Source organism: Centroberyx gerrardi, chromosome 11, assembly GCF_048128805.1.
Source record: "Centroberyx gerrardi isolate f3 chromosome 11, fCenGer3.hap1.cur.20231027, whole genome shotgun sequence".
Taxonomy (NCBI): Eukaryota; Metazoa; Chordata; class Actinopteri; order Beryciformes; family Berycidae; genus Centroberyx; species Centroberyx gerrardi.
This window is the reverse complement of record NC_136007.1, coordinates 21,645,399-21,656,652: the sequence shown is the minus strand read 5'-3', so window position 1 is coordinate 21,656,652 and position 11,254 is coordinate 21,645,399. Positions and strand designations below refer to the sequence as shown.

General features: G+C 42.0%; 1 protein-coding gene across 1 annotated transcript; it reads left to right on the top strand.

Annotated features, from left to right (window-relative positions):
• The first annotated feature begins 1,296 nt into the window (after positions 1-1,296).
• spns3 (SPNS lysolipid transporter 3, sphingosine-1-phosphate (putative)) lies at positions 1,297-8,408 on the top strand. Its single transcript, XM_078286510.1, has 14 exons — positions 1,297-1,413; positions 2,721-2,965; positions 3,099-3,164; positions 3,288-3,424; positions 4,181-4,332; positions 4,982-5,048; positions 5,179-5,321; positions 5,432-5,584; positions 5,685-5,874; positions 6,047-6,112; positions 6,204-6,302; positions 6,448-6,619; positions 7,391-7,449; positions 8,255-8,408. The coding sequence occupies exons 2-14, from the start codon at positions 2,740-2,742 to the stop codon at positions 8,276-8,278; spliced, it is 1,554 nt and encodes a 517-aa protein (XP_078142636.1). The 5' UTR covers positions 1,297-1,413; positions 2,721-2,739; the 3' UTR covers positions 8,279-8,408.
• The last annotated feature ends 2,846 nt before the right edge of the window (positions 8,409-11,254 follow it).

Sequence of the window (11,254 nt, the reverse complement as noted above, 5' to 3'; positions counted from 1 at the left end):
GTGTCAGCCTATCTGTTTGGTGATGTCAGCTGTGAAGTCTTTTTTGTGAACTCCAAGAAGACTAAGTTTGGCCCTCAGTGGAAAGGGGGCTAGTAGACCTCACTTAATGGGACTTCTACTAAAGTGTAAAGTATGAAGTATAAAGTTTGACCGCCTCTTGCCACAGCTATTGATCTTCTCCAGGGACAGAAAAAGTTCCTACCTAGGCTTTCTCTGTTTGAAGACCAAACTCTCTCAGAGGCATTTGAAAATACCCAGTCAGCACACAACACACTGCAGGACATATTATAATTATTATTATTATTGTTATTATTATTATTATAGAGTCCAGTTGATGTTCAGAATAAAAGTCCTGTACTTTCTTCACAATAAGAGTCTAGAATGTCTTTTTTTTAATTATTATTATATGAATTGTGGAACCCAGGAAGAATGGTTGCTACCGTGGTGACAGCTAATGGGGATACAAATAAACAATAATATGAGCTTAGAGTCAACTTGAACTCCCAAATATTTGTTGGAGGCCACAAATGGATTAGCTTCTGCCTTCTTTTTGACATTTCGGCTATGAGGAAATATTGTCTTTCTGAGAGGGGGGCGGAGAGGCCACTTCTCTCCTTAGTTGATAATGTAATGTTATACAATACAAATATGTTTGAATTCAAACATTCATGTGGAAATCCTCCATGCAGCAGATTGACATCACTTAAGTATTTCTAATAAAACTGTCAAATTGAAAACAGGGAAAAGTGATTTCCACGGATGGGAGGAAAGGTGCCATCAAGGATCCACTAGTGATGATTTCATCTTTTTGCCAAAGGTATGTAACTTGGACACATTGGATATCAAATATTTTTTATATGAATGTAACGTTAATATCAAAGACAAGAAAAAGGAATTACCATGGAGCAGAGGTAGCATGCCACCAATTAGACTAATGTTTTTATTAGATATTACGCTGGGACATAAAGTAACTTAATGGAAAGAAAACAGGAATAAAGCAGTTTCCTTGGATCTCAGGGAGGATGCCAGAACCTGTAAAAAGTAGAAACTGAGACAACACCCACAACTTATTGTGGGTGATGAACTATTCTTAAAATAAATGTTGAAATAGAGTATTTATGCACAGCCAGTTGCAACACTTCATCAAGTAGGGAAGTGGCCAGGGAGACAGCAACATTTGGCATTTGGCTTGTTTGCAGCATTGCATCACAGTGAAGATCTGTGTGAAAGCATATGACCGACCCAGAGTGGGCTGTTCCCTTTGCTAACTCAATATCACAGGGTGTATCAGAGCTGAGGGAAGATCTCTGTTATACACTTGGAGGCACCCTCTCCACTGAAAACTGCAAATATGGAATAAGCTGAGCAAGACAACATTGACAAGACTTCATTAACTAGTACGTAAGGCTTTATGTAAGGTTTCATTTGAAAAGTTGTAATAGATGAGGATTCTGATCCTACAATAATGTATGTGCCTGTACAGCAATGCAATGAAAACATCAGAAACTGTGTCGATGTCAATGTGTTTGTGTGTCTTATAAACAGAGCCAGGTCTTTGGTTTCGGCAGCCAAAGCTTGAACAATGGCATTGTATTACACTGTGTTGCTCTGAGAAGAGATTGTAGCTACAATAGTTGCTCTGTTGCCACTGCACCAACTCACCAAACTGGGCTGAAAGGTTGGGCTGTAAGCATATCATGCAGCAACCATTTAATATGTACAAAGCAAGGGACCGCATTTGCAATCAACTACTAATCTGAGCAAGAACATGATTTTTAATCTATGCCGTTTACACTTTTTATCATGCTACTTTATGACCTGACCATGTTTTTATAGTGTTTTACCCTGACAATAGACTAGAGCTGTTAACTACTGGGAGTTTGAAAGAATTTGGGAGGGAATAGAAATTGGGAAGTATATTTTGGTTTCAGATTCCCAAATTTAAAATTTTCCTTTAATTTTCCTTTAATTTGGTGTAATGTTGTTTTAATTTTGTTTGCGAGTTACTGTGGTGCCTGAGGTCAGCAGTGCTGGTAAGCTGCAAAGCAAATTCTCCTGTTTGATTACAAACCTGTCTTGCAGTGTCATAACATTGTTTCCGGCCAGGAAGGTTTGGGGTAAAGCCCGTGATGTTGCAACTATAAAAACAGCCAGAAAAAAAGTTGACTCGAGAGCTTGATGACTACAGAACTCTTCCTTCTCCTTCCCCTGCCATTTTAGGCAGCTTCACAGAGCTATTCTTATACTATTTTACTGTCTTTTAATTTAATTTAATTTTTAATTTAAAAGGATATTTTTCAAACTAGCTTAACTGAATTACCCCAAAGTAGATTACCAGTGGGGCACAGGACTGCAAAACAATACTGAAGATATGTAATAGCATATAACCTGAGCACTTCTCTTATTCACGATACTGTGTCTCATTAGATTGATAATTGTACTGTGGTGTAGAGACAGTGACTTATTGTTCTGTAAAGCATTTCGACCTGAGATGAAAGCTGCTATCTTATCCACTACAAAGTGTGTGTACTTTCCCCAGTCTATATATAATCCTAAATAACTCAATTATGGCACTAAAATGTCATTATTGAGTTCTATGTCTTATAATAAAACTTTCCACCCCATTGTGCTCCCGCTATAATCACATTACAGTCTTTGTTAGGAGACTAAAGGATTTCACTAAAAGTCAGTAATATATGAATAACATGCTCTATTTCCAGGTGAAGAAAGCTGCTCACGATGGAGTCAAACGGATCACTGATGTCCCACCAGGACAGAGGCAAAACCCATCTGAGTCTAAGCTCCCACTCTGCTTCACACTATGGCTCCCTTGTTAACAGCCTTTCATCACTTACACCGGCAGCAGTGGAGAAACCAGCTATATCACCTCGACGCGCTCACATTGCTGTAGCTGTGCTCTGCTACATCAACTTGCTCAACTACATGGAGCGGTACACAATAGCAGGTTAGACGATCCCCTCTTGGCCTCCACTGTGTACACATGACAACACTTCCCCCTTTTTCAACAACCACATTTTTCTGCTTCTGGTGTTCAATTTCTACTTCTCACACATGAGTTTCTCTTTATTGTCATGAAGGCGTCCTTCTCAACATCCAGAAATTCTTTGATATAAACGACAGCACATCTGGACTGCTGCAGACAGGTATGATGATGCATCAGTCCCAGAACCTGACTTTAATCCACTCATTTTATGTGAATAAGTCAACGTGTTATACAATGGTGGGGAAATGAAATCTTTTTGCATAAAATATTAATGCACTTACAGTTTTCATCTGCAGTTTCATAATTTTGGCTCCTATCTTTGGCTACCTTGGCGACCGCTACAACCGAAAGTTCATCATGATTGGTGGTTTGAGTGTGTGGCTTGTGACTGCAGTCAGCAGCTCTTTCGTCACCAAGTCGGTGAGTGAAGCTCGAAATGTGTACAATGTATGTGCGCACATACACTGTAGAAGAAACTCTAGAATTTCCTGCATTTCCTGTTCGTCCCCAATCATTCAGCTTCATCTTTGCTCGCTTCTCAGAGGGAAACGGCCCTGAACTTCAGCTTTGAAACACGTGTTGTCTGAGGACAGTTCAGTTTAATATACTGTACATTACTGTCTCCTGGAGCTAGATAAAGGAGAGAAGAGATTTATTTTCTTGCCCATAATCTGCGATGTCTCATCAATCTACAGCTCCATAAATAATGAACTGGATAAACTGGAAACATGAAAAAGTGCTGTGGCTGCAATTTGGGTTGTTCTGATGTTTACATTTTCTGGTTCAGAACCCTGAGGACTACAAACATGCAAAGTTCATTTAGCTAGTTTAAACAAATATTGCATGAGTCAGAAAAGTCACCGCTCATTGTCAGTGGAGAAGCTCCATGTTGTACATCACAGATTAGTCCTACTACTTTGGTTTCTAGATTAGGGAAAGAATTATTAATGTCCATTAATGTCCACGTGCTAATTGTGCTGTTGTTGACCATAAGAATAGCAAATGCTAACTGAGAGAGGATCCTCACAGTGTTTATGATTGCAACTACAATCATTAATACAGATCGCATTATTTTGAGTGGGATAAAAAAGGTTTTCTAGAAGGGGGTGGGGAATAATTTGATGAAAGATGAATCTCAGCTGGACCGTGTCTGTGCCAATGTCCTGCTGTCCTCAGTACTTCTGGTTTCTGGTGCTGATGAGAGCCCTGGTGGGGACAGGAGAGGCCAGCTACTCCACCATTGCTCCCACCATCATAGGAGACCTCTATACCGGAGCTCAGCGGACCATCATGATCTCTGCCTTCTATATCTTCATCCCTGTCGGAAGGTTAGAGCTCTTAGGGAAAAAAAATAGTGTTCCCCTTCCCTTGTAAATAAGCTGTCTGGAATTTTTATGACTCTTAAAATGAAATCAACTTGCATAGCAGGGTTGAGGCTATTCATGTATTGAATTGAGAATGCATGGTAAATTCTGGAGTTGCAATTGGAATTGCACCCAGCTCTATGGAAACAGAATTGGAATTGAATTAGAATGACGGGAATGAAATTCCATGAAATTCCATGAAATTTCACTTCTAAGAGAGGTTGTCTTGACTTGCTAAACACTATAAATCAAACATTATGAATCAAAGACAGTTAAACAAATCAAATACATTCAGTCATAATGTATGTATTACAATTACATGTTATGTATCAAATACCACCTGAAAAGTGCCTTTAACATTTTATGATATTCAGTATTGATAATATATAACACTACGTGTAATCTCAGACATGTGAAAAGGCAAAACAAAAACATGGAATTTCACAGAATTCCATTTAAATTCCAATTCCAATTAAATTCAACTACCTGAAATTCCAATTCCAATTCTTCAGTTGAATTGAGCCCAACCCTGTTGCATAGATGATTGTTTTGTTTGTTTGTTCACATCATCATGACCAGTCTAAAATGGTTTCACCCTTCTGTGTGTTTTTAGCGGCCTTGGATATATATTGGGCTCATCAATAGCCACTCTCACAGGAGACTGGCGCTGGGCTCTTAGGGTGAGAACATTTATTCTATTAGTGTCCAATAATAATGGACTGGTCTCTGAACTAAGAATAACTCTTCCGGTATAAATGTTAGTTGAGCGCTGACAGTGATAGATGTGTTAACATTTGTCTGTGTTGTCAGCTCACTCCCATCTTGGGCACAGTGGGACTTCTCCTGCTGATCTTCTTGTGCCCGAACCCCCCCAGAGGAGCTGCAGAAACCCATGGAGAGGGGGTTATAGGGCAGAGCTCATACCTAGAGGACGTCAAGTACCTTCTGAAAAAGTAGGCGAGGACACGAAAACCAATACTGTGTCATTTGCATAAAATCCCTGAAGGTGAAATGGCTATATCAGCTCATTTATGAATCTTCTTCTTCTTCTCTGTCCCTCCAGTAAAAGTTTTGTGTGGTCGTCAATGGGAGTGACGGCGATGGCCTTCCTCACCGGAGCCTTGGCTTTCTGGACCCCTACCTTTCTGGCCAGGGCCCAGGTCACTCAGGGAACCCGGCCCCCGTGCGCCGAGGAGCCCTGCGACACCTCAGACAGGTACAGCGTGACCTTTGATCCGCGTCCTCCACCTCCGTTTACCTCCTTTCCCTCAAAACTCGAACTCTAATGACGCGGTCTGCCTCTGCTCCCCGCGCAGTTACATCTTCGGTGCCGTGACTGTGGTGACGGGCATTCTGGGAGTGTGTATCGGCACCGCGCTCTCCAGGTGGTGGAGGGACAGGGTGCCGAACGCCGACCCGCTCATCTGCGCCGTGGGCATGCTGGGATCCGCCCCCTGCCTCTTTCTCGTCATCTTCCTGGCATCACCGAGCATCCCGGCCGCTTACGTAAGAGCCAAACCTCTGTCCCAGCTGGTGTCCTATGACTAAATGATACTTCTATTTGTGAAGGATTCAGTTATCTGAATATCTTGCAGCTTCCACAGACCTGAGCTGAATATTTGTAACTTGTACATGATGAATTCAGAACCTTTCATGTGACATTAATGTCTTATTTCAGGTGTTCATTTTCATTGGAGAGACACTGCTATCGTTGAACTGGCCCATTCTGGCTGACATACTCCTGGTGAGTTTGATGATTGCATTTGGGACTAGAAATATCACAACCAACTGAAACTTGGAGTCACTGGGTTGTTCTGTGATGCTTGTCTCTTCAGTATGTTGTTGTACCGACCAGAAGGGCCACAGCTGAGGCTCTCCAGATTACAGTCTGCCATCTCCTGGGTGACGCTGGGAGTCCTTACCTAGTAGGAGCGGTGAGAAATAATTCCACTTTTCAACTTCCGTTCCATTGACTTTAACTGTACTGTTTCATCCGTGTCACCACTGCCAACTTCAGCAAACCAGTTGTGCTGTATGTCATTGACCCCCTGCCTCTCTCTTCACACGCTGTACCACTAGATCTCTGATGCTGTGAGCGCATACTATCCCGACTCCCTCGAGTGGAGCTTCCGCAGTCTGAAGTACAGCTTCCTGCTCTGTCCTTTTGTCGGGGTCCTGGGTGGGCTGTTTTTCCTCATGACTGCCCTCTACATCACCCAAGACAGGAAGGCAGCTCAGCTACTTGTTGAAGGTAAACGGACAATCACCTTCTCTCCATCCTTACTACATCTTGTCCTTTGATAAACGACAAAAGACCAAAAGAAAATGGTGATGAAAGCCATGGCTCACGCTCGATAATTCATGCAAGAATTCTGAGAATGTTTAATTTTGTATGTTTGTGGGGTTTTTTTTTTGTGTGTGAATGCCCACTTGTGTCTATTCAAAAGTGTGAGACACTGCCATCATGTGACTGAGTCCTCACTGTGTTTGTGTATTAGCGCCAGCGCCATACACACTCATGCTGGAGCGTCAGGCCATTCCCGAACAATAGTCTTCTATGCAACTCACTTCCTATCAGATAGCGCTCCTCCTCACACAGTTGACACCGAATTCCACCACACAGCACACATGCCCCAATAACAAACTGGCAATCTAGTTTTCAGGCAACCAGAGGCAGAGAGGGGCCAGACGAGATAAAGACAACATTGTGTTTCTAGTTTGTATCTGAGCTGACCGCATTCTCTCCATTCTGTCGGATTGTTTATCGGCTTGCCAGGCGGCTACACCAACATGGCCGCTTAGCTGGCATCACCTTAGAAGATAAGAGCTGGTTCCTTCCTAGCAAGCTGTGGCAGGCAGTTCTCTGATCCGGCACCAACTCTAGTGTGTGCATACCCAACAACTTTGTTTCCAAGTCAATCTCTTTGGTGCAGTCTCTTGAGAGCTCCTACTGTGCTGCAGAACATCTCAATCGTGTGTGTGTGTGTGTGTGTGTGTATGCGTGTGTATTCTTGTGTTCCAGGAGATCCTCCAACACAGCAGGATCCTACGCCTGAGCCTACCTTGGAGCCAAGCACCAGGGTAAAGCTGGAAACTCAGTAACAGTCTCTAGTAAGGGAGGTTATAGTATATTTAGGCTACAAATACTCAGGAAAATAAACGAACGGTCATGCACTGATGTAGAGAATGGGACATTGGTACTGACTTGAAAAGTTAATTGTATAACATTTTACAGCCACACTCTGAAGACAGATCCAGAGAAAATGGCATTACTTTAAAATTGGATTAATCTTCATTTTCAGCCTATTTGTGCCTTGAATTTACTCACTGAGTGGTGTAATTAGTTTGTAGCTGGCATGTGGTAAGAACAATTGGCGCTTTGTGAATGGTCAGAATGTTTTGATCAGTGTTTGTCCATTTCAGAATGTATTTTTATTTGCTAATTCCAAGTGACTGTGAATCTAATTGGTTCAATTAGCACCAGTGACATAAGCATTTTTTAGGGTTGCTTTTTTGTGTGTTATCATATTGTTGCAATGTAACTAATACTTGACTAGTTTTTGATTATGACTACTTTTCTACTCCTGCACAAGTAAAAAAAATCCTAGATAGCTTATTTATTTCTTCTCCCTTTTTACTTAAGTAACATTACCTGTATAGCTCCATTCTCTACCACTTTGCAAATGGTTGAGATGATAGAGGAAAAGACTGAGGAAACAATCAAGCCAGTTTCGCCTCTCCTCTTTGAGGTAGAGGAAATCATACAATCTCAATAAACAAAAGGCTCAAGCTTGACTTGTCTTGTCTCCAGTTGGAGTGGAGACACTGACTCCTCTCATATGATATTTCATGTTTTGTGACATTTTCATGCCTTGTCTTCTCATAGCAACACAGCGGTGCAGACTCATAGTGGAAGCAGGGCACCACCAAGAAAGACAAGCCTTGGCCTCCCTATGGCTTTTTGCTGTTATAATATTACCTCCCAGTTGATGGCACTGTTGCACTGTTGTACTTGAAAATTAAATGCTTATATTTTCTGGAAAAAAGCTGTTTTATTGCTGTTTTTTTATTATTACTCTCTCTCTCCCTATCTATCTTTGCTTCTATCCAACCACACAAACTCGCAAAAGATCAAAAACAATTGTACAATAGGTGTTTTTTTAAGTAGGTATTACAGTGCAAAAACTTTGATGTTGCCAGCTATGGAATCAACTCCTCAACATTCAAAACAGATCCAGATGTGCTGCTCAGTGGTTGATTTGTGAAGAGAGGTTTTCAGTGCCTCACAAACCCTATTAAACCATCTACAACCAGTTGTTAATGCATACATCATGGATTTGCCTTGAAATTGAATTTGTGTCTGGTCAACAATTTGATTCTGCCACAGTTGCTGCTGTACAGTGAACCAGGAATCAACACTCTTAAAAAAGTAGGCGTGAAAGAGTTGACTCACTGCAAAAGACATGAGGTTGTGGTGGCCAGCGTATTCCCCTGTTACACTCTTTTGAAAATATTCAATAAAAGAGTTTCTGCAAGTGACAGCCCAGCCCACAAGGGAATTGCTTTGCTGACATTTACCAGAATTTCAAAATGGCCAGCGCAGGCCCGGTTCGGCCTTTACCCGCTTTTTTTTTTTTTTTTATGATTCTCCTGTATATGCTGACACCCAGCTACCCCCTGCCTTCAAATCAGTCGACACAAACCGCAGGCAGAATATGCTGAATTTGCCCAAACATCCATACTGAGGAGCATCAGATTAACCTCTCCATCTCTGAACGTCCCAGGCAGCGTGCAGCTGCTGCCTGCTAATGAGGAGCGGAGGGGGCCTGAGGCTGGACCACAACATATGCACCTAATGTAGTTAAAGATGGAGGATGATCCATTCTCTGTATCTCACAGCGTGTGGGGAGTCCGCTTCCAAATTTCACTCTCTCTCCCCTTGTCAGTAGATCTACTCTGGAAAAAATTCAAAACTCTAACTGTGTGTTGTCTATGCATATTAAAAATATAAGCAACTGGTATTTCATCAAGAGAAATTCTGGTATATTATTCCTGATATTTTCTCCTCAATGTTTTTTTTGTTTTTTGGTGAGTGTAGTGCACCTGCTCCACTAGATGGCATAGGTTCATTAAAAACACACTATAGGCACCAAAGTCAGGAATACAGAAGAACTGTAGAGCATGTGAATGAGAGGCTCCCAGTTGTCTACCATTAGAGAGGTACAATGGATTTACCAGATGTTTACTGTAAGGAGCGTACAGTGGAGCTGACCTTAAAGTGTTCACATTTCTCAACTGTCATGGCAATATGCACACCATATGCAAACTTAATGATCTTTAATGCCCCTCTGTGTCTTGGGCAGCACCATTAATGATCTAAGTGCCCGTGATAACCTGACTAATAAGCATATCTGATAGAAAGATAATTGCAGCCGACAATGATGATGTTACTGTCATACCCATGCTTGGCACACACCTATTCTAACCCTCCTTATATTCAGCATAGGAATGTATTTTTACAGTTGTTTTTTTACCGCTCACAGTTTTTTGTTTTGTTTTAAATTTGAAGTGTACGGCATCCTCGTTCCTTCAGTGCCTAATCAGTTTTCATATGGTGTGGTGAAGCCAGGTGTGACTGAGAGAAGAGTGCGACAGCAACACAGCATGAACACAGCACAGAAACCACGCAGTCCAGACATGAGCCCTATTTCACTCATTAACCGCGGCACCCCTTTGCCCCTTTGCTGCGAGAGGATCTTCTCATAAATCAAATTAACACAGATGACTCCCGCAGCTGTCTGTATGACTTATTACTGTGGTAAACCAACCATACAAGTATTTACTTCTGACACTTGCGCTCCGTCTAAATGTTTACTTTTGATAATCGCTGAACCCTGAAGCTGAGCTGTGAGTGGAAGTCTGTGACCTCTGCTGAGTTCATGCAACATGATAGGCGGTTTGCGTTCATCGTCTCAGGCTTGGTTGCTCCTGTCAAAGACGAGCAGAACAGACTCCCAGTCTGAGACAAACACTTTTTGCATTCCCCAATATGACAGCAGCTTGTCAATCAGTTTCTAAACTGCCCAGACAGCTGCATGCGGAGGTGTCTGGCGTCCCTCGGCAAACCCTGACAGTTGCATGTCATCGCATGTCCCTATTGTGTTGTACTGGGGTAAACCATGCAGGCAGGTCAAAGGTCATTGCCCTAGTCATTCTCAAGTATAAGGTCAAACAGTAATTGGGCTGCATTGACATCGTATTATAGATTAGTCTCAATATATGCTTTGCCGAAGGAAGACTTGGATGATGTGGGATATTGTAGTAGAATTTCATTTTTGATTTATGACACAAAATATTTCCTGTGATATTTCCTCACTGAAATTGTTCACAGAACTTAACAATGCCACAAGGGTAAGAGCTGAAGTTCAAGGATGCTGAAGTTAAGGGTTTCATTGCTTTGTCACGGAATTCAATGGTATTTCCCTTTTGTTTTTGAACGTTTTAACCTTAAACTTGTCATTTTCCAGACGCTATGCGATTACTCAGTATGCCGAGGGAATAGATCGTAACTTATCACAGTAGGACACGTATGTGGCAAAGCAAGCAAGCACACACGCACACTAAAAGGTATGTGGAAAACATTCTAGAGGTAACAGTTCACCCTGCAATTAAAACACAATAGGTATTGTGCAGCATGTTTCTGAGCACTTTATCTGCATACCTCTCCGTTTCCCCTGTTGACCCTGGCCATACAGGAAACTGTCACAATGGCTAATAAATTGTCCGGGCCGATCAATGACGGAGCCAGCAGCTAGCAGCCAGGGGGAGAGCGGATATGGTCAGTGTTTACTCAGGAATAGAGAACATTCCAGTCCTGCATATGGCC